Source organism: Chlorocebus sabaeus, chromosome 20 (assembly GCF_047675955.1).
Source record: "Chlorocebus sabaeus isolate Y175 chromosome 20, mChlSab1.0.hap1, whole genome shotgun sequence".
Taxonomy (NCBI): domain Eukaryota; kingdom Metazoa; phylum Chordata; class Mammalia; order Primates; family Cercopithecidae; genus Chlorocebus; species Chlorocebus sabaeus.
Window position 1 is genome coordinate 97015863 of NC_132923.1, and position 23605 is coordinate 97039467.

Here is a 23605-nt window from a genome sequence, read left to right on the forward strand (position 1 = left end):
CAACTAAGCAAGTTTGGTATTAACTTTATTCTATTTTCTGTATAACTTTAAGTACATAAAGGTTTATTTCCACAGGCCTCAGGAAATGGGTAGAAATCACAGGACAATCTCTCTTCCCACCAAAAAAAGTTGCATATTTTGGTAAGTGTTTGTCCTAGAGGGGAAAAACTGAAATTTACACTAGCAGTGCTGTGCAAGATTCTTACATAAATCAAGACCTAAAACCAGCCTGCAGTGGAGGTTTTAGTCCTCTGTTCAGGTGCTTGGACAGAAGCCATAAGCTGATGAGCATGACAGGGAAAAGGAGGCAGTGAAGACAGGTGACAGGCACCTAGCAGGGAAGGAGGATTCAGGAATGCCAGACTCCTTGAAATGGTGTGTTGTTTTTCCTTTTCTTTTTTCTTTTTTTTTTTTTTTTACTTTTAAAGTCATCTATGTAGGAAGGTGCTGGGCAGGGATCCCAGAGAAAGAAAGGGTCCAAGACTCCATTAACTGCCCTGGCTAGCAGCTAGTACCGGAGACTCTCCTATCTCATGGTTGAGGCAGACCCAGGATAGAACAGAGAATAAAAGGAATGCTTATGGGAAACCGTTCTGCATGGAATGCTAGATGGCCAAGCCTCAGCCTTCGGTCCAGTGCAACCCTTGCCTCACTTGTCAACAGTGAAAATTAGTTTGGTTAGAAGAACCATCTGAAAACACACCAGCTTCTGCTACCTTTATGCTCACTGTTAGAAAAAGATTAACCAGTGTGCACATTCTGATCTGTTAATTCCTGGGACTGTTTTCTTTCCAATGGACTGTTTGTTTGTTGGTAGAATAACCCCCAAAAGCTCAAAGCTAAAATGCATCATCAGTCCTAGTCGGCAGTTCCTTAAGAATGGACTGGTGGTGTGGTTGAGCTGATATGGAAAAGCTGCACCTTCCTGCAGAAGATCAACTGACCTGCTATCCCACCCCAAATTTCAGCCTGAGGTATATTTCAGTGAAGGCAGGTAGCTGTGCTTCTCAGAGCAGAGAAGCAGTTTTAAGAGCAGAAAGGTAGAGGAAATCTAGAAAAGAACCGTCTTGATACAGATTTATCTCATGGTGTGAAGGGAGGGCAAAGAACCCAGTGGCACTTCGCTTATCCAGCAATTTCTGTCACTGTGGTGACCAACTTCTGCCCATTCCAGAGGGTCTTGAACTGCTCAGGAACTGGGAATTCATTCTGCAAATAAAGAAGAGACAGCAGGTTTAAATCTGAGCTAAGGAAGAGCTGGGGCTAAATCTCACACATTTCTCCCAGTGCTTGCTTCCACTTAACCCCAGGAGCACGGGAGGATGCAGCAAGAGACAAATCATAGAGCCATGCTGTGTTCTAGTGTTCAGTGATCTTGGACAGACTATTAAGTCTATGGGGTGTAAATAACAGTACATATGGCTTTATAGCACCAGCTTGACAAGGTGCCATGGCTCATCCCCATTCTTTTTTGCTACCTTGAGCTCCATTTAGGCAGAAAGCACCTTCCTTTGGAGCTCCACTACACTGGACTACCTCATTTCTGTGTGTTTTTGGTGTGCATTATTGGGTTTTTAGCTGCTCAGTGCAGAATGTTCATGAAACAGCTTTCTCCAATGCAAGAAATCTTCAGTCCCTTCTGTTTTTAACATTATACTAAAGAGATCAAGAAACTTACAAAGTCACCGCCTTCTGTAGGAATGAGGACATTCATCTCGGAAGATTTGGCACTGACTATTTCACAATCCAGGGAATTCTTGCTCAGGTAAGCATGGCAGCCATCTGTTTTGTTGATGGATATGGTTGGCACTTTACCCATTACCTGCAGAGTAAACCAAGAGAACTGAGTCCCAGCAGTTGGGGAGGACAAGAGTAAGTTGCAGGAAAAGCTTTCCTGTTTCATGTGACTCAGCAACTACATGAAAAGCTCACAGGTGCGCAAGACACTGGATACTTGGGTGGGTTGGGATGGGTCCTGAAAAGAACTCGCCCGAAGAGCCAACCCCTCTTCTGCCACGTCCAAAGCAGCTCAGCTTACAGACTTTGTAGAATCAGATTCCCACGAAAGCAACATCTGTGGGTCTACCATGTCTCTTTCAATTAATTCCTCAGGGACAAAAAGAAGGAGCCAAAATATCGAGTTACCTGAACTTTGACATCCCTACTGTTGATTATCTCCACAATGCCCACCACGTCATCGAATACCAGACCAAGTTTCTTACAGTTATCTAGGAGAAGAAAGGGAGTTTGTCAACAGTGTAACTTTAAAGGAAAGTAATATACATTTAGGAATCTTTAAGATAGGGTAGGTAAAATGATATTAGCCTTCTCAGGCTCTGGGACGGGGATTGCATGGGACAGCAACAAAGACTCACCTACTGTAATGGAGTTAATTTTGCCCTTGATTTGCAATGTCGTGTTGACACACTTGTATATGTAAGCCACCTGTTTCAGCTCTGTGTCATCAATCACCAGGTTGGAAACATTTTCCTGATTTTCCTATTAGAGAGAGAGCCCAGGATTCTCATCATAAAGCACACACCAAACAAAAAAAACCCAGGCTATCCCAAACTTTTTGTTGTTGCAATTGAAGCCAGAACTCTGCCCTCATCTAGCTAAGCTCCATTTAATCCCGTCGCTACTCCTTTTCCCCGGGAGGTGGAGGTTGCAGTGAGCCAAAATCGCGCCACTGCACTCCAGCCTGGGCGACAAAGTGAGACTCCATCTCAAAAAAATATAATAAAAATACCTGCCCCTGTCTAGGTATTTTTAACTTACCACTCTCCATTTCTTGCCCTCCAGTTCAAGTACAGCTGGCTCCTTCTTTGTGGCTGGTTTAGGGGACGGGCTGGTTTGGGGTTTAGGTGCAGAGAATGGCTTGGGGCCACTGCGTACCGGACCACTCTGAGCCTTCAGGGCAGGGTTCTTGTGAGTCTTCATGTCATCAGATACATGCTTCAGGGCTGTAAGAACAACAGCTACCTTGTTCCTGTCCTTCATACCAGACCTCTGAGCTGCTTTCATCATGTTAAACATCCTTAACAGAAAATTCAAAGCCAAAAACCAGAGCCTTTGAGGTGTTCTCTTGCAAGCAGTTTTGAAGAAGTACTTTTATCATTTCTCTTCTCCCCAAGGTTAAATTATATGGTTCCATTAACAACAACATGGAATATGTATATACTGTGGTTGGCAATAGGGAGTAAATGCACAGAAAAAGACCTAGAAAGACATATCAAATATATATGCACAAATATGTAGTTTTTAAAGCAATAAAGGAAGAAAAATAAGTGGCAGTAAAGAAAATTTGGTAAAAGGAAAAAACAAAACAAAACAAAACAAAAAACCCTCACTCCCCACAGCTAACTAACCCTACTTCCCCTACCTCCTCAGTCAGTGTTGGCATTTGCGACTCTACAATATTGTTTTTTCTCTCTCTCTCTCTCTATATATATGGTTTTGTTGGTTATGATCATACACATCGTTAATACATTTAGTTCAACTATTGACACTTAAAAACTTTCTCATGTTAACCTGTAGTTTAGTATCTTTCTAGGCCAGGCGCTGTGGCTCATGCCTGTAATCCCAGCTCGCTGGGAGGCCAGGGTGGGTGGATCACCTGAAGTTAGGAGTTGGAGACCAGGCTGGCTAACATGGTGTATTTTTAGTCTCTACTAAAAGTACAAAAAAATTAGTTAGATATGGTGGCAGGTGCCTGTAGTCCCAGCTACTTAGGAGGCTGAGGCAGGAGAACTGCTTGAACCTGAGAGGCAGAGGCTGCAGTGAGCCGAGATCACATCACTGCACTCCAGCCTAGGCAAAAAAGTGAGACTCCGTCTCAAAAAAAAAAGTAAAAATATATTTCTTTTATGTTTTAAGGGAAAAATAATTCATGATCTCCCACAGCAGGCTGACACACGCCTTGCTTTGAATATGGCCTGATCTATGTTAACTGTATAACAAATACTGAATGGCCTTTATCTCCACTATTCCTTGTGGTTATAACTTACATACTAGATTTTTTTTTCTTAAACATTACGTGGTTCACTGGAGAAAAACATGTAATGATGGCATACATTTCATCAACAGGACATGTGGTGGTTAACTAACCATTTCTCTTACTGTTGGATTTAGGTTGTTACACCATTTTTAGCTACTATGATCGTAGATTCCTAGAAGTGGCTGGACAACTCAGACTTCCACCAGCTGTGTTAACGGTATCTACTTTCTCTATACCAACATTAGGTCACTTTCATGCAAATTTTCCATGTAACCAGTATGCATCTTCTAAGGAAGTTAACTCCTAACACAGTGCCATGTGGTGCTACGGAAAAAGCTCTGGGGAAAACCGCCAGATCTGTGCCTTGGCACAAGAGGGTACTCTATATATGCTACCTAATATTAAGTCACTTTCCCATGGGGCAGAGGGCTTCCTCCAACTGTGATCATCATTTTCAATTTCCATTTAAGCCAGCTTTGCTGTCCCTTAAAGGAACAGGACACACTAAATGACTCCCACACAAGTCGGGGTTGTGGTTTACAGACTAGTTGTTGGGTTCTGGTTGGTGGCGTCTGGCCCACACAACTTGTTGTACCAACTGTTTGTGTCAAAGTGTTCACTCACCATGTGTGATGCTCTCCCCCTGATTAATTTGCGCAAACAGTGCTGAGCGGGAAGCGGACTCATCTGAGCCTGAACTGGTAGAGACTGGGGGAGGAGGGGGACCTGGCGGAGGGGGAGGAGGACCTGATCCAGCAGAGGGTCCAGATGGCAGTCCACTCAGTTCTTTTGCCACAGGCCCCTGAAACAATAAGGTAACATCGTCATCCTCTCTCTTCCCCTCTGTACCATTCCCAGTAGCACCCTACATGTGGCCAGTGCACATGGGGTCCCCACTACAGCCTTTGAGGCAATGATTAATGCATCCTACCCATACCCAACTTGGCTTTATGCCTTCTCACCCTTTCCCGAAGATCCAGCTCTCAGTTCTATTTCTTGACCATCATATTTTGCCTTTGACCTCACCTGATTCCAGCTTTAAAAACTCTTTCCACAAATCTATTTGACATCTTCCTTAGTGTGTTACCAGTACCTCAGATTCAACAAGTTTAAAACTGATTTCATCATTTCCTGCCTGCTCCCCTCCCTGTATAATCATCCCCTTGTCCCTGTTTCAGTGAAAGATGTTACCATCCAAGGCTGACTATTCAATCTTCTTTGAGGATTCCAACTTCTTCAACCTTATCAAATCTCTTTATATTATCTTGGTGCTATCTCCTACAAATGTTTTTCTACTATCTCCCAAACACCATGACTACTTTCATAATCCGAGCATGAGTCCTTATCCCTAACCTCTACACTGAGACTCTTTTAAAGACAAATTGGATCATCATCACTCCCTTGCTCAAATACCTCATCCCAAAGTCTCAGCCTACCTTCCTTTCCAGCCTTTTCTCCTAAAAATCTGACCATTTCCCCTTATTGAAGCCAGAGATGACCAATCTCTACATTTACTCTGCATTTATTTTGTTTAAGCTGTGCCTTTTGTAGTATCCCACTTCTCACTGCCCTATACTTCTTTCAAGTCTCACAGAAGAGTATATACCTTCAAAGCATAATCTCTTCTAGTGAGAAGCACTCTTCTTTTCCTCATACTCTAGAGTCTGTATCTTTATTATAGCATTTGGCTTAGTGATTTGTACTGTTGTACTGGGGTTTTGTGTTCCTATTTTTAAGCGCCTTAAAGGCTGGGACAGTGTAACTCATTTGTGTGTGTCTCCCACTCCAGCACCAATCACTGTCCCTGACATGTTTATTGAAATTGAATACCACCAAGTATGCCTTCTCCTATGATCCTTGCTTCCTTTACTCTTTTTTCCCTTTCTTTCTCCCCCTTTTCTTCCTCCCTTCCACTGAAAAAACAAGCATTCCCTCACAGACTTTGGTAGTGCTGAAGTCTAAGAAACCTGTGGACCCCACCCTGGAGAGAGAAAGTGGGAGGGAGGGAGGGAGGGAGGAAGGATTCACTAACCGTTTTGCTCCAGGCCAGTCCGGTGGTATGGAACTCCTTAATGTAAGCCTGCAGCTCTGTCCATATACTTAAATAAGCTTTGACCCAGTCTACATGCTTCTTATCCCTGGGAGGATTAAAGAAGAACTTGTCACAGGTGGTCCAGGTACATAACAATGGAGATTCCAGAACCCTTCTTTCCTATGGGCTCACTTTCTCCTACCTGTGGTGTTTCTTAGGCTCTGCTCAATGGCAGCTTTTCTGTCATCACCAAACTTCTATGTATACACAACCTAGTCTATTACCCTAATCAGACCAAACTCCACTAAGATAGAGACTCTGGATTCTATCTCTATCTCTCATAGCAATGTTTCTCAAACTGTTTTAAGTACCAAAACTTTTTTTCTTTTGACCACTTGCTTATTGAAACTTTTTCCAAAGTAGAACCTAAACACAATCTAATATGTAAAACTGATAAAAGCAGACATTCTGTACATAAAACCATGGTAGACAGGAGAACTCTTAAGTATCACTGTGGAACTCTAAGAAACTTAACTGTCTTACGAGACAATGCCTTATGTCAAAATATGCCCACCCCCACCAAAAGCAAACTTAAACTTTCCTTTAGGAGGAAACAATCAGCATTAAATTATAGAAATAGCATTGTACCTATGGTCCAAGTCCCCTCTCTTCTTGTATATTAGCTGGCAAGGTTATTTAGCCTGAGACTTAGTTTCCTCAACTGTAAAGTGATGGGATAATGGTGGGATATATCAAAACACTGTCATGCTTAATTCCATGTTGCTAGAAGGATAAAGAAGTGCCTGTTGTTCTGGGACACATTTCACTCAAAGGAAGGTGCAGTATTCCTTAAAAAGAGTAGTTAATAAATGTTTGCTGATTGATGAAGGATGGAAGAAAGGAAGGGTTTGCGTAGATATGCAACTTAATAAATTTTGCCTGCAATCATTCCAGTTCAAAACCAGCAATGGAGAAGTCAGAACTGGTAGATATATGTGGTTAGACATACAAGGACTGCCTTACGTAATACCTGCATTGGCTAGGCAGCCTTACTCTCACTTTAACTGACTGCATGAAGAATTTCTATTAAGTCCTATTGAACCCTTTGCCATTGGGCCAGATAACAAATTCTCAACAAAGAAACAAAATCTTATATAAAGGGCATTAGTCCATGTTACTGTCAGCAAAACTTCCTAAACCCAGAAGGCTAAAAGGGCCTCTACCAACAAAGGAGAGAAAGCAGAAGTGGAAGCAGAAACATTTCCTGTTTGCAAATACAGCTGTGAGACAATATCTATAAAGCTCTCCGGAAAGCAGCCCTGAGATAAAACCAGCACAGTGGCTAAGGGCAGCCTTCAGTAACTCCAAAGTGCTACTCCAGCAAGTAACCAAATGGGTTTATCCTTTACCCCTTGAGAAAAGGCTGAACTTGGCTGGGCAGAGTGGCTCATATCTGTAACCCCAGCATTTTGGGAGGCCAAGGCAGGAGAATCATTAGAGACCTGCCTGGGAAACAGTGAGATCTCATCTCTACGAAAAAATTAAAAAATTACCAGGCATGGTGCAGCATGCCTGAAGTCCCAGCTACTTGGGGGACTGAGGTGGGAGGACTGTTTGAGCTGGGAGGTTGAGGCTGCAGTGAGCTGTGATTGTGCCACTGTACTTCAGCCTGGGTGACAACACGAGACACTGTCTCAGAAAAGAAAAAAAGAAAGAAAGAAAAGAAAAGGCTGAACTTACACATCTTTGTACTCTTTGAGGACTCGGTTTGTATAAAACATGGCAGCATCATTCATTTCTTTCACATAAGGGCCAGGCTTGGGAGCCTAGAGAGAAACAAGCTGTCAGTGACTCAGGACCTCTCCAACTATATTGCCTTGCCTCTTAGAATCTATACCCACACCCCCAGCCCTGGAATCTGCACTGCTCACCATAGCCACCCAGCCCAGGGCCTGGATACTTTCGCTGACAGCTGACAGGTGATTAAACAACTTGCTGCCTCGGTTCTTCTCCCGAAAGGTTATCACTTCTTTGATCTGCTCTGAGATGGGTGCCAACAAATCGGAAAGCTTATTCTAGGAAAAGATACAAGAAAAGATTCAGGTTAACATCCTTCCACAAAGGTGTCTATGCCTTCTGATCCTGAAGGTAAGAATTCTCTATGGACTCTAGTGAGCACCCAAATAAACTGCATTAGTCCTGTCCTGATTCCTAAGGCTAAAATACTGCTCATTATCTCACTCTCCTCATAGAGTTCCAACTCCTCAGGCTGTACCTGATGGTTCTTCATGATCAGGATCCATACTTCAGCTATACCACAATACCTCCATTTCAGCCACTTGTCTCTTTTCTGTTCCACTTAGAGGACATACACTCAGGACATCATTCCTGTGCCTTACTCATGATGTTCTCTTCTTTTTCCATGAATCCACATTTTCCTCATGCTTCACGAGGGCCCTCCAACCCAGCCACACCAGCCTCCTACAGCATTTGTTGTCAGAATAACCAATTTTGGCATTTTATCACTCACCAATACAAACTATTAATGGACCCATGTGAATATGTTTTACTTTCTCATTAATTCTTCCAAGATGAGCTCTTTTATCATCATTAAAGCCCTCAATGCATTGCTAGTCATGTAGTAGCTGCTGAGTAAAGAACTGATGAATCAAATGCAATTAGGGGGCTTAGTCTGGGCATGGTGGCTCACACCTGTAATCTCAGCACTTTGGGAGGCTAAGGCAGGAGAGATGCTTGAGACGAGGAGTTCGAGACCAAACTGGACAACACAGCACGACTTTGTCTCTACAAATAATAAAAAGAATTAGGGCCAGGCATGGTGGCTCACGCCTGTAATCCCAGCACTTTGGGAGGCCAAGGTAGACAGATCGCTTGAGTCCAGGAGTTCAAGATCAGCCTGGGCAACATGGCGAAACCCCACCTCTATAAAAATACAAAAATCAGCTGGGCATGGTGGCACATGCCTGTAGTCCCAGCTATTCAGGAGGCTAAGGTGGGAGAATCATTTGAGCCTGGGAGGTGGAGGTTTCAGTGAGCCGAGATCCTGCCACTGCACTCCAGCGTGGGCTACAGAGTGAGACTTCATCTCAAAAATAAATAAATAAATAAATAAATAAATAAATAAATAAATAAGCAAGCCAGGCGTGGTGGTGCACACTGTAGTCAAGGCTACTCAGGAGGCTGAGGTGGGAGGATCATTTACGCCTGGGAGGTCAAGGCTTCAGTGAGCTGTGATTGCACTACTGCACTCCAGACTGGGTGACAAAACAACACCCTGTCTCAAAAAAACGATTTAAAAAAAAAAAAATAAAAAACAATTAGGGGCTTAGCATTCAAGTAGGCACCTTGGCAAAACGGATGAATTTTGTTTGTTTGCACCCTTCCTCCAAAGCTCCATTTCCTGAACATCTCAATTCTCAGATCTTAACCATTCAGGACAGATTAATTAGAATCTAATTCTACATATTAGAATTAGATGGTATCTGTATATACATACACACACATTGTTTTTTGAGAGAAGGTCCTGCTCTGTCGCCCAGGCTGGAGTGCAATGGTGTGTTCAGGGCTCACTGCAACCTCAAACTTTCAGTCCCAAATGTTCCTCCCATTTCAGCCTCTCAAGTAGGTGGGACTATAGGCATGTACCACCTTGCCTGGCTACTTTTTTTTTTTTTTTTTTTTTAATTTTTAGTAGAGACAAGGTCTTGCTAAAGTGCTGGAATTACAGAAGTAAGCCAGTATGCTTAACCAGAATCTAATATATATGACATTATTTTTATATTATCTAGGCATGCTGAGAGTCAAGGGTTTTAATACAGCATTTAGGACAACTTGCTTTATTATTCCTCTGTAGGAAAGCCAAATGCAAAAGAAGGAAACCTATTTTCTTTGACTCCAAGAGAAATCTAAATTTTCTCTAATTCAGCTTTTCACATCTTGCACCATAAAATTCTGAGGTGGGAGTAAAATTAAAGGGAGATTCTCCCAACCAGTGAAGGATGAAGAGAGAAGCAATACTACAGGAGTTTTAAGATCTCCACAGGAGCACTACTAAAGCCCATCCACAGTGAAGCAAAAGAATCATCTTTAAAGGGCTTTGGAGACACTATGATGAATGTAGACTCAGCAAAGAGGGAGGCAAGCAAAGTCCCAGGAATAACCACGGGCCTATGCAAAATGACAGAGAAAAAGTCAGTAGAGACCATTAAGTACTCAATAGTACCTTCCCATTAAGGCACTTGAAGTATGGCTCTACCTCTGGGACTTGGTATGAACATATATTATCAAAAGCCTAGTAGGTCTATTTTAAAATGTTATAATAGCTTGACAGAAATCTCTCAACTCGTCCTGAGCATCAAACCAAAATGAAACCAGCTAGTAGTGAACTTACATCTGCTGGCTGTTGACACTGAGAAGCTGTAACCAACAGAGCTCGTTCCAACTTCAAACCTGTGTGGACCATCTCCGCCTGCCAGAAAGAAGAATCAGCTATTGATGACACATTATAACTGGAGAAGTCTTGATAAGAATAACCTGAAACCTCTACTTCCATGTACTCTGATAGCAACCCAGGCACTTCATGTTATCCTCCTCATGTATTCCGGATTCCAGGGACTGATAGCAGAATTACATATACTACTGTTCCTACTGGAACTCATCAGGGACACACATCTAGAGTTGGAAGTCAAGTTAAATGGATAATCACCTAGCCTTAAATGAAGTCATGTTAGCACCTTACACATGCATTGTGATACTGTGCACTGAAAAATCCTTCCTATTTCACATCAGCAAAATAAAACAAACGGCAACCAAAAAAACACCTTTCTTTTCTCAAAAATTGGAGACAGGAGTAAAGGCAAAGGCCTAAATTTATGCCGAAAATTCTCAAGGTATTTACTCCTTTAGGTTAAAGCTATCTCTCCAATGCTAGATACCATGACCCATTAATAAATAAATAAATCGATTTAGTGAGCTTAACACAGCAAAAGTATGAGTGCAGCGCACCAACTTCAAGTTATTTCCAAATAAAAAGTTAAAAAAAAAAGTATAGCAGAAGTAGTACAAATATCATTTTTATATTTATAAAAATATAAAAAATATATTATCTCAGTTACGAATATGTTCTTTATTTCTAAGGGTCATTCGTAGTCAAAAGAATTTAAGAAACATGAGACTATAAGCACTATTAAAATACAAAAATTCAAAGAAAGCAATCTATTTTTTTCTGGATTTGCATTTTTAAAACACAAATGATAAATGTTTTAAAGTTTTTTCAAATGTTACAGAACTGTATAAAGTAAAAATGCAAGCCTCCACACCCTTATTAAAGTCCCAGTCCCACTCTCTAGAGCCAAAACCATTGGCAACAGATGGTATTTGAGAGGCTCAAAATAGATTTTCCAAAACCCAAGCAACCAGTCTTGGAGAAAGGTTTAGGTGAAGAAGATCCCGAGCATGGTTACTGTTTATAAAGGATCATTCGGTGAGCTAGCAGGAAGGTTTTTTGGGTCCCAAAAATAGAGGTAGAATGTATATGTGAGTGTGGGGTGGGAGTAGGCAGTGGTGGTGATGACGTAGGAGGCATAAAGGAAGGTGGGAGGAAAGGCACCTGTCACTGCCTACTTCATATTCTTGCTGTGGGTTAGGTGTGAAAATAACCCACATTAGCATAACTAATAACTATCAAGCATAGTTTTATAAATGCTAAGTCATGATAATGACTCCTTTAAATAAGCCACTGTAAGTTTGATTATATAATATGTTGGGATCAAACGAGTGCATGTTCTTCGCTACAAAGATGAACAGAACCATATTTTATGTACCAAGCAAGCTTTCTGTACAAATATGTGATAAAAGCAAGGGGCCTAGAAAAATAGGAGGAATCGTTTCTGTGGCTGGACTGAACTTCTCAGTACAGGTAAAAGAAAAATAACATGTGTAATGCCTCAAACCAAGAGGCACTTCTCAAGGAGCTCTTAAACCAAGGATGAGGACTTTGGATGACTGAAGAAAGCTGTCAGTCCTTAAAAGAAGGGGAAAAAGGCAAAACATCCTTACATGTTTCTGCACGTCTCCCCCAATCTCTTTACTGATCTTCAAGTACTCTGCCACAGGACCAGCAAGCAGTGAGTCAAATGCCTGCACATATGGAGCTGCTCCTGCTAAAGACAAACACACCACGAAGAATCAGCCATGCATCAGAAGGAGGCTTCTTTAAAATGTGCTTCTATATGGAAGTGAGGAGGCAAGGTAATACAGTCAACAGGATACTGGAACAGGAGTAAGGAAACCTGGGTTCTAGGTTCAGTATCACCACTAACTGGTGTGTGACCTTGACTAAATCCCTTTTCCTCTCTGAGCTTAATTTTCTTTATCTATAAAATGAAAATAAACAAAATGATCCTCCAAGGTTTCTTTTAGTGCTAACATTCTATGTTTCAATTGCTGCATGTGCAAAATGTCCAATTTGCCAATTGTTTGGAGACAGGAATTTTATTATCACTTGTCATTTGACTTATATTGGAGTCATTCTGCTAAAGAAAGAACAGGAAATATCACACAAGCAGGAAGTTCTTGTGTTAAAATAACTTAACCACAGGCCTCCCTGTACAAGTCATTTCCTTTCCTCTCTTATCTGTTCACAGCAATACAAATTACAAAAGATAAACTATCTAGATTAAGTTTTGGGAAGTTAGCTCCAAAGGAGAGAATAATAGAAAATTTTCAGGCCAAGACACTCAAAGAAAGCATTCTGCTGGGCTGTGGACTGCTTACCTTTTGAAGGACTGTCTCCATACCCACGGTGCATGTCAGAGGTATGGGACACTGCCTCCAGGCGGCCCACTGCCCTCTCCAATCTTTCTACCAGATTTTGCATGTCAGCCATAATGGACCACCTGCTGAAACAGATCAAATGTCATTTGTTATTTAAATATTAAATAGCACCTACAGAGAGAAAAACAGAAAATTACTGGTCGCCCCCAGGTGGATGAAGAGGATGCCAATTCTCAGGAACAGAATAGTTTAATAAAATTAAGATGTCATCTGCAAAATGGAACAATACAAAAAATCAGATAAAAAAGTAGTCTAGTATATTTACAAAATCAAAAGACCTCAGTAAGCAAGAGAACTGCTCAGGAAAAGGTGTTCACTGAAGTAAATGCTTACTCATTCAAATACTTATACAATATTTACTATGATACTGTGTGTGGAAAGTTAGAATTTGCAAAGGATATATATTATCTCAGTTTGAGCCTCCCGACAACTATTCAGGAACAGAAGGATGATTACTACATGCTTAGTGATAGAAAACTTAGTTTCAGTGAAGTTAAATGACTTGCCTAGTCACACAGCCAGTGAATAGAGAAGCCAGTACTCAATTCATCTTCTGGCTCTAAGTTCAGTGTGTTTTTTCCCACAACATCCTCTGCCTGAATGTGAAATATCCCAAACCAAGATGAACAAGATATTTACTCTTCCCTCAATAATTTTTTTTTTCAGACAAAGTCTCGTTCTGTCACCCAGGCTAGAGTGCAGTGGCAGGATCTCAGCTCACTGCAAGCTCCGCCCCCCCCCCCCCCCCGGGTTCAAGGGATTCTCCTGCCTCAGTCTCCCAAGCAGCTGGGGTTATAGGTGCACACCACCATGCCCGGCTAATTTTTTGTAGTTTTAGTAGTGACAGGGTTTCACTATGTTGGCTAGGCTGGTCTCGAACTCTTGACCTCAAGTAATCCACCTGCCCTGGCCTCCCAAAGTGCTCGAATTGCAGGCGTGAGCCACTGTGCCCAGTCTGCCCTCAATAATTTATAGTCTAATGGGGAGACTTAACATATGCACTAACAGCTAGGAAACAAATAGAAAAAAAATGTTAAGGTGACATAAGAAAGTTGCTGATAGAGAGGCATGAGATTTCAAAGACGGGAGGAATGTATCAGCTGGAAGGATCAGATAAGGATATGATGGAGAAGCTGCCATTTGAGCCAGCCTTCAAATGAAGATGAGAAAGATCTGGACATGCAGTAGGGAAGGACACTAGACACATCCAAAAGAACTTGTTATAGATCTTTCACAAGTACTATCTTATCTGAACTAGCCTAATTCAATGTCTAATATCCCAAAGAAAGTAAGCTCCAAGAGAGAAAGGATCTTATATAGCTTGTTCCTTATTGTATACTCTACCATCTAGACTACTACCTGGTAGGTAGTAGATGTTCAATAAATATTTATGAAGTTATGAACCTCACAAATAGCATTCCAAAACTCCAGAGGGACAAGGGTGCTAAAAGTTGCCCATAAGTCACACATAAGAGTAAAATATGATCAATGCACTGCTACATAAAGTATTTGAGACCCTAAGTGATCTCATAAAAACCAGTCAGTGAAATTTCAATCCAAGCTTTGACTTGGAAAAGATTCCATTTCATGAAAGCATCGATTCAGGTAACTGAATTCAGTTCAAGTAACTGAAGCTGAATGAACTCAACTCCCTTGAAGGTGCCTAAAATGACCAGAGCAATTATGATTCCCCCAAAGATGACAGCATGCCAGAATTATCTCAATTTAACACATTGTCCTCCCTGTGGAAGAGATAAGCAGCTCACAAGATAAAGTAAGGAAAACAATATAATCTCTGTCCATTCTTCTCTGTGTACAAGCTCTGGTCTCTGTGGACCCAATCACTTGTCAGAGAGTGTTGTTTAAAAGATAAGCAAAGGAAAAAAATGAGAATGAGAACCAAACAAACCTTTCCATTCCCTGGCCTGCAGCAGCAGCAGAAGCCTCCAGGTCTATGTCTAATCTCAAATAGAGAAGACCATAAACAGTCAACATACTTTCCCTGATGTTATGACACTATCAACTGATATCTGAATTCCTGCCCTGTTCCATTATGCATACTGATCAAGGCACAGACTCACATATATATACAATCCACCATGCTATAAATCCAGGAGAAAAGGCAAGGAATGCAATAAACTCCTATGCTACCTTCCATGAACAGATACCACTCGGTTCTGTTATAAAACAGGTTCCTTCATACATGGGTGTTTCAGGTTGAGACCACTGTTAACATGAAGACACAGTACATGTGTTGCTAGAGGCTGCCAGAGTTTGTGAACATTTACCAATCTTAAATGCTGAATAATAGAGCTTCATGGGACTTTGGCTCCCTTTTTCCATATTTCACTTGTATTTGTAGGCTTTTACTGCTAAACAATCTACAGTCTGCTGTCTGACTTAAGCAGAATGAAAAAGGACAATACAGCTACCATTTATAGCTAATCTCATTTTACCACTAACCAAATACAAAAGAACAGAAACTGGTTTTTTTGTTCTTGGTGGGAGTAAGATGAGATTTGAGATGTTATGGAAAACAATGTCCAGAATTGAAGCGTGACATTGTAATGTGAAAGATACACCTTTTCTCATTCCCTACACACATGTACATTCTTCAGGTGGTCATGTACACTCCTAAACCTCTGACTACCCTCATTGTAGTAATGCCAGCCTATTTGCCAGGTATATAACCACCTATAGACTAAAGACTACCATAACCACCTATAGGCTAAAGACTACCACAGCAGCATATCCATCTAGCTCAGGCCATTCATCTGGATTAAATTTTAGATTCAGGTCAAGTACTGTGGCTCACAACTATAATCCCAACACTCTGGAATGCCAAGGTGGGAGGAAGTGTTTAAGCCCAGGAGTCCAAGACCAGCCTGGACAACATGGCAAAATTCCATCTCTACAAAAAATAAAAAAATTAGCCAGGCATGATGGTACACACCTGTAGTCCCAGCTACCCAGGAGGCTGAGGTGGGAGAATTACCTGAGCCCAGGAGGTCGAGGATGCAATGAGTAGTGATTGTACCACTGCATTCCACTGCACTCCAGCCTGGGTGACAGAGTGAGACCCTGTCTCCAAAAATAAAAATAAAAATAAAAATAAAAATAAAAAAATAATAAAAATCCAGCTTTCACCTAGACATCTCTACCTGAATGTCCCAAAGGCAACCTGAAATGTCCAAAACCAGAAATCATCTTCCCTAACACTGCTCTAGCACTGCCATCAATCACCTGATTGATCAAGTCGGTAACTGGAAACTGTTAGGCAGTATTATATAGTAAGTAGGTAAGAGTGTTCTTTAGGCTGGGCGCGGTGGCTCACACCTGTAATCCCAGCACTTTGGGAGGCCGAGGCAGGCGGATCACCAGGTCAGGAGATCGAGACCATCCTGGCTAACACAGTGAAACCCCGTCTCTACTAAAAATACAAAAAATTGGCCAGGCGTGTGTGGTGGTGGGCACCTGTAGTCCCAACTACTTGGGAGGCTGAGGCAGGAGAATGGCATGAATCCGGGAGGCAGAGCTTGCAGTAAGCCAAGATCGCGCCACTGCACTCCAGCCTGGGTGATGGAGCGAGACTCCATCTCAAAAAAAAAAAGAGTGTTCTTTAGAGAAATCAGAGAGATTGGAGGTTTGAATAACAATATGCACTGGCTTTGTGACTATAAGGAGTTATCAAACTTTCTGAGACTCAATTTCCTTATCTTTACAATGAAGACAATAATAGTACAAAAATCCAAATGGCTTCAGTGAGAATAAATGAAGGAATCCATGTAGAAGTGCTTGGCACAGTCCTGGAAAATAGTAAGGATTCCACAAACTCCCCCACAACATCTTATCAGTCATCAAAATCCATAGGCTTATGAATAGATGCCCCTTGCCTCCATACTGACTGATAAGAGTTAGGATAGTGGCCAGGCACAGTGGCTCACTCCTCTAATCCCAGCACTTTGGGAGGCCAAGGCAGGAGGGTTGCTTGAGGTCAGGAGTTCAAGACTAGCCTGGGCAACACAGGGAGACCTCGTCGCTACAAAAATAATTTAAAATTTTTTCCAAGCATGGTGGTGTACAACTGTGGTCTCAGCTACCTCGGAGGCTGAGGTGGGAGGATGGCTTAGGCCCAGAAGGTAGAGGCTTCAGTAAGCCATGATTGTACCACTGCACTCCAGTCTGGGCAACAAAGCAAGATCTTGTCTCAAAAAAAAAGGATATCAAGACTTCACCAAGATTACTGCAATGACTTCTTGGCTAGTCTCCCCTAGTTACAGTAATAAACTTTCTTCATCCATTCTCCATATTATAGTCAGAGTGATATATCTCAACATTTCCCAGAGTATTAAATGGCATTAAAGAAATATTTATATTTGCATTTGAGATATAATATTACAGTTGCATTTGACACATACCCCAGAGCGTTCAGGGTAAAGTCCAAACAAGAATTCCTCTAATCTGGTCCTGTTTAATCTTCTACCACTCCTCAGTTTTATCTCTTGCTACACCTTTCCTTAGCACACTACAGTAACCCGGGACTACTTGCGTTTTCCAGAAAGAGTCATGCTTTCTCTCACTTCTGAGCCTTTATAATGCTATCCACGCTGCTTAGATGTTTTCCCTTTCCCATCTGCCCCTCTAGAACTCCTATTGTCCTTTAAGTCTCAGCTAAGGTATCACCTCCTGGGGAAGTATTTCTAGTATGTGCTACCTCAACACTATGCACTTATCTCTGTCACAACACTGCCCACACTGGTTTAAAATCATTTATTTGGCCAGGCGTGGTGGCTCATGCCTGTAATCCCAGTACTTTGGGAGGGCAATGCGGGCAATCACTTGAGGCCAGGAGTTTGAGATCAGCCTGGCCAACATGGCAAAACCCCGTCTCTACTAAATCCCGTCTCTACTAAACATACAAAAATTACCTGGGCATGGTGCCACGTGCTATAATCTCAGCTACTACAGAGGTTGAAGCACAAGAATGGCTTGAACCTGGGAAGGGGAGGTTGCAATGAGCCATGATAGTACCACTGCACTCCAGCCTGGGTGACAGAGCAAGATTCTGTCTCAAAACATTAGTAATAATAAAATAAAATAAAATAAAATAATTTATTTAATAGTCTTCAGCAGAGTCTAAGAGTTTATGGCCATACTCCCCTGAATGCATCTGATCTCCTCTAGTCAACAGGCAACTAGCCACCCTAAGGCAAGGACCATGTCTTGCCGCTGTAATTCCAGTACTATAAACATAGGAGGCATTAAAAACACTGTATATTTGGCTCATGCCTGTAATCCTAGCACTTTGGGAGGCCAAGATGGGTGGACTGCGTGAGCTCAGGAGTTCGAGACCAGCTGGGCAGCGTGGTGAAACCTCGTCTCTACTAAAATATACAAAATTAGCCAGGCGTGGTAGTGTGTGCCTGTAGTCCCAGCTACTCGGGAGACTAAGATACAAGAATTAGTTGAACCTGAGAGGCAGAGGTTGCAGTAAGCTGAGATTGCGCCACTGCACTCCAGCCTAGGCAACAGAGTAAGATTATGTTTCAAAAAAAGAAAAAAAAAAAGAACAGTAGGCTAATCAGGGTGTTTAAGAAAGAAAATAAATAAATAAAGGCTCTTACTCACTCTCCCCTCAACACAGCGTGGCTATCTTCCTTATTGAATCCATGGAGAAGTGTTTTTTTTTTTCCTTTTTTTGTTTAATTTTTTGCTTATCTGCTCTTGCAAGACCTTACAAACCCTCCTGTCTTTCAAATAAATGTTGCCTTCTCAGGCACAAATCACACTGATTAAGTACCATAAGGAAAGTACTCTTCTTAGAATATATAATATTAATTAAATATAATAATCATAGTTGTAAATGCTTAACATTATTAATCTGTTGATTCTTTTGAGACTTAAAATAATCCTGCATGGTATGTTATGCAGACATTGATCCCTGCTTTTAGAATGAAGAAACTGAACTGACATTCACAGCAGTTAAAAGCTTGCCAGAGATCAAACCACCAGTAAGTAAAGAACCCAGGCCTAGAGCACAAATATTCTGAATCCTACGCTGCGGCTCTTCTCGCTACTCCACAATGGCTTTTCAGAAATTAAGTGACTACATGGTTTATCATAGTATCCAGTCCTGACTTGTTTGCTAAGCACAGCACTATGGGCTCAAGGCCTCTTTATGGTGTCTTTAGTTACATTATTAGCATCTTCCATTTACCTTTCTTTGAGATGGAGTCTCTCTCTGTTGCCCAGGCTGGAGTGCAGTGGTACGATCTCAGATCACTGCAACCTCCATCTCCTGGGTTCAAGCAATTCTCCTGCCTCAGCCTCCTGAGTAGCTGGGACTACAGGTGCGTGCCACCACACCAGGCTAATTTTTTGGATTTTTATTAGAGATGGGGTTTCACCGTGTTAGCCAGGATGGTCTTGATCTCCTGACCTGGTGATCCACCCGCCTTGGCCTCCCAAAGTGCTGGGATTACAGGTGTGAGCCACCACGCCTGGCCAGCATCTTCCATTTTTCTGCTTTTAATTTTCTCCATGGAGGCCAACTTTTTTTCAATCACATATAGAATAGATGAGACATATTTGGAAAGCAAATGTTTAAAATAAGGCTTCTCAGGCCAGGCATGATAGCTCACACCTATAATCCCAGCACTTTGGGAGGTCGAGGCAGGAGGATGGCTTAAGGCCAGAAGTTCAAGACCAGCCTGGGCAACATAGCAAAACCTCATCTCTTTTATTAAAATAAATAAATAAGTTCTCTGCTCTGATACTTCTGTATGTCTGCCTCATCTTGCTCCTTGCCATTTCTAATTGTCAATAACCAAGAACTATATGTAAACCTCCATAAATGAATGTCTGGATTCCCAACTACTTAAGCATTCATCATAAAAGCTTCAGAAACAGAGGTGGTCAAAATTACACAAATCCAAATAAAATTAAGAGACTGAGGCCTGAGTCCCAAGCTGTACATACTAACTGTGTAACTTTACACAGTCACATAACGGATTGTAATCCTCATCTAGCATACAGAGATATATAAGGATCAAAAGAGGTGATTTCATAGATGAGTTATCACTTCAGAAGTCTTAAAATGCAATGCAAATGTAAAATGTGAGCACTACATATTACGTACTGGAATATAGGCTCAAGGATGGGAATTCGTCCATTCTACCTCCTGCACTGACTGTATCTTCCAGTACCTAGAAAAACTAGGCATATAGAAGATGCTAATAAAATCAAAGTGCTTAGCATTGTGGGCCTACTGAAGAAACAGACGACACATGGTCCCTCCCTTCCAGAAGCACACATATTGGTTAGGACAACAAAATAAAATGTGAATGGAATAAATACTGTAGATTATATTTGTTAACGTTTTTTGGTTTTTATTTAAAGAAAAAAAAAAAAACCAGCTGGGTCAAGGTGGGTGGATCACAAGGTCACAAGATTGAGACCATCCCGGCTAACATGGTGAAACCCTGTCTCTACTAAAAAAAAATACAAAAATAGCTGGGTATGGTTGTGGGCACCTGTAGTCCCAGCTATTTGAGAGGCTGAGGCAGGAGAATGGCATGCATGAACCCAGCAGGCAGAGCTTGCGGTGAGCCAAGATCGCTCCACTGCACTCCAGCCTGGGCAACAAAGCAAGACTCTGTCTCAAAACAAACAAACAAATAAACAGGGTCTGGCTCTATTGACCAGACTGGAGTGCAGGGGTGTGTTCACAGCTCACTGCAGGCCTTGACCTCCTGAGTGGCTGGGACTACTAGGACTATAACTACATGCCACCATGCCTTGCTTTTTGTGTGTGTGTGTGTGTATGCGTGTGGTAGAGACAGAGTCTCACTATGTTGCTCAGGCTAGTCTCAAACTCCTGGGCTCAAACAGTCCTCTTGCCTCAGCCTCCCAAAGTGCTAGGATTACAGATGTGAACCACCACACCCAGCCTATATTTTTAAAGGTTTTAAGGGAATATCCAGTTGGATTAGGGAAAGTTAAATTATCAGCCTATTCTTGCAGATTTTTCTTCACAGAATGTTGTTTCTATGGTTCTGAATTACATAAATATTACTACATGCTCTGAGAGTTCAGAGGAAATCAATGAGGACTGGCGGTAGTTTGGTTTTAGGAAGGAAGTGAGGCATCTTGAAGAGGTAAGAGAAAAAAGGGAAGCCATTCCAGAGCAAGTCAAAAGCAAAAAAGGAGACCAAGCAGGCTATGCACAGAAAATGTGAGTGGGTTAGCCTGTATAGAACATGGAGTATTATAGGAAACAAGGATGCATGAGCAAGCTGGGCCAGATTATGGAGGGCACTGAAAGCCAGGGAAAATTTAAATTTGATGTTGTGATAAATGTGAAGTCACTCAAGGGTTTTGAGAGTGAAAGAATAATATGATGAAAGCAAAGTGCTTACAAGTACTCTGATAAACAGAATGGGATGTGGAGACAAGTGATGATATTAGGGTCTAGAAAGTTAGATTAAAAGCTGTTATTCATCTAGCTGTAAAATAAGGCTACTACAAAAGATATTTGTATTTATTTATTATTATTGTTATTTTTTGAGATGGAGTCTCATTCTGTTGCCCAGGCTGGAGTGCAATGGCATGATCTCGGCTCACTGCAACCTCCACCTCCCAGGTTCTAGTGATTCTCCTGCCTCAGCCTCTTGAGTAGCTGAACTACAGGCATGCATGCACCACCATGCCCTGTAAATTTTTGTATTTTTAGTAGAGACAGGGTTTTACCATGTTGGCCTGGCTGGTCTCAAACTCCTGATCTCAGGTGATCCACCCGCCTTGGTCTCCCAAAGTGCTGGGATGACAGGCATGAACTACGGTGCCCAGCCTACAAAAGATGTTTCAAAGGAAAAAAATCCACAACATCTGGTGTCTAACCAAATATTGGAACAAAATGAAAAGAATCAATTAACCTGTAAATAATCATCTTTAGGCAATTAAGAGACCAGCACCTGAATTAAGTGCTGTACGGAATATAAAAGAAAGGTAAAAATAGAAAAGAAAGGTAAAATAGTTTCCCTGTCCTAAGGGAGTCAAAGAGAGACAGGAGAGCAGGAGAGACAAAGCTATTGACTCACTGGTTCTCAGGATTAGAGGGATTCTAGAAATCATCTTGTAAAAATACCACCTTATGCCAGAACAGTCCTTTCAATTAGCAATTAGTCAGGCAGCCTCTGCTCAAACACCTTCAGTGATGGAGAACCCAAGACTTCTGGAGGCAGCCCATTCCATTCAGACAGCTCAAAGTATTAAAAAGTTCTTCCTTATATGGAGGCAAATCTGCCTCCCTGCAACTTCCACCCACGAATCTTGGTTCTGCCCTTGGAGGTCACATGAAACAAGTGTGCATTAAACTGAGAACAAGTACTAACTGTATGGTACTGACTGTGAGCACAGTAGCATTCAGAGAAGGGAGACAAAGATGACTCCAGATTTGCAAATATGGGGGCCTTAAGAGAATAATGACATTATGGGCAGAAATGGGTTGTGGCAAGTTCTAGTTAGGGCAACAAGATGAGGTCAGTTTTGGAAATGCTGGGTTTGAAAAGAAGACAAAGCTTCTAAGTGGAAATGACTAGCAAGTATTTAGAAATGAAACCTGGGAAACAATCAAGACTGGATATAATGTTTGCAAATCATTGGCAAAGAACTGTCATGAAGTCATGAGAATAGACCAGCTCTTGGAGGGATATCATGCAGAGCAAAAAGAAACTATGAGCTTGATTCTCCAGCAATGTCTATTGTGGTTTGAAACCAAACAACCAGGCCGGGCGCAGTGGCTCATGCCTGTAATCCCAGCACTTTGGGAGGCTGAGGCAGGTGGATAACCTGAGGAGTTTGAGACCAGCCTGGCTAAAATGGCGAAACCTCGTCTCAACTAAAAATACAAAAATTAGCCAGGCATGGTGGTGCACGCCTGTAATCCTAGAAATCATCTTGTAAAAACACCATTTTATGCCAGAACTGAGGCACAAGAATCTCTTGAACCCAGGAGGCTGAGGTTGCAGTGACCCGAGATCGCGCCACTGCACTCCAGCCTGGGCGACAGAGAGACACTCTGTCTCAAAAAAAAATCAGAAATGGCTAGTGATTCCTGCCAAAGCTGCTTCACACTCTCATACTTCTAACAACTTAACCCAATTCCTTCTGCCTATTCAAGGAAGTCATTCAGAAGTAAATGGAACCAGGTTACTCGTGCAGTTCTTGTCACATCCCACCAGGCAATTAAGCCAGTAGCATGAATTTCCACTTGAGTAGGAAGTTGCTATGCTTGAAATGTTTTCTACTTTGTCCCATAGTTGTTTTTCTAAGTCATCATCCTTAAGTAAAATTGAAAATAAAGCAACCGTACAAATCAGCCCGTCTACCATGGTAGCCCAATTGATTTGCTTCAAAATGCTTCTCTTGCCCTTAATTTTGTAATCCTGTTCCTGAGGTTTTATCCTAAGAAAGTAAATCATAATGTGAGGAAAGTGATAAGCATGGAGATGTTTGCTGCAATGTTAGATCTATCGATCTATCTGTATCTATCTTGGACTTCTAATTATAGGGGAACAGCTAAATGGAGTGTGGAAAAAAAACTTGAACACAAAATTTACAATATTTGTCACATTTGGGTGACGGGGTTTTTGACAATTTCTACCTCAGTGTTCCAAACTTTCTTTTAACATATAATCTTTTATAATGATAATAAAAATCTC

General features: G+C 41.7%; 1 protein-coding gene across 10 annotated transcripts in view; it reads right to left on the reverse strand.

The window, feature by feature from the left end:
• Nucleotides 1-8: 8 nt before the first annotated feature.
• CAP1 (cyclase associated actin cytoskeleton regulatory protein 1) overlaps nucleotides 9-23605 on the reverse strand; it is a 33025-nt gene continuing 9428 nt past the window's right edge. For 3 of the 10 annotated variants that reach the window (XM_007979287.3, XM_007979284.3, XM_007979282.3), the window contains 12 exons: nucleotides 12825-12946; nucleotides 12108-12211; nucleotides 10441-10518; nucleotides 7961-8104; nucleotides 7770-7855; nucleotides 6030-6135; nucleotides 4622-4799; nucleotides 2779-2963; nucleotides 2376-2499; nucleotides 2146-2228; nucleotides 1679-1822; nucleotides 9-1209 (listed from right to left, as the gene is read on the reverse strand). In XM_007979287.3, the coding sequence (XP_007977478.1) occupies nucleotides 1126-1209; nucleotides 1679-1822; nucleotides 2146-2228; nucleotides 2376-2499; nucleotides 2779-2963; nucleotides 4622-4799; nucleotides 6030-6135; nucleotides 7770-7855; nucleotides 7961-8104; nucleotides 10441-10518; nucleotides 12108-12211; nucleotides 12825-12936 (1428 nt within the window). In that variant the 5' untranslated portion in view covers nucleotides 12937-12946 and the 3' untranslated portion in view covers nucleotides 9-1125. Of the gene's footprint in view, nucleotides 1210-1678; nucleotides 1823-2145; nucleotides 2229-2375; nucleotides 2500-2778; nucleotides 2964-4621; nucleotides 4800-6029; nucleotides 6136-7769; nucleotides 7856-7960; nucleotides 8105-10440; nucleotides 10519-12107; nucleotides 12212-12824; nucleotides 12950-23605 lie in introns of all 10 variants that reach the window. The other 7 variants (XM_007979286.3, XM_007979285.3, XM_007979283.3 and 4 more) reach the window with 3 other exon arrangements.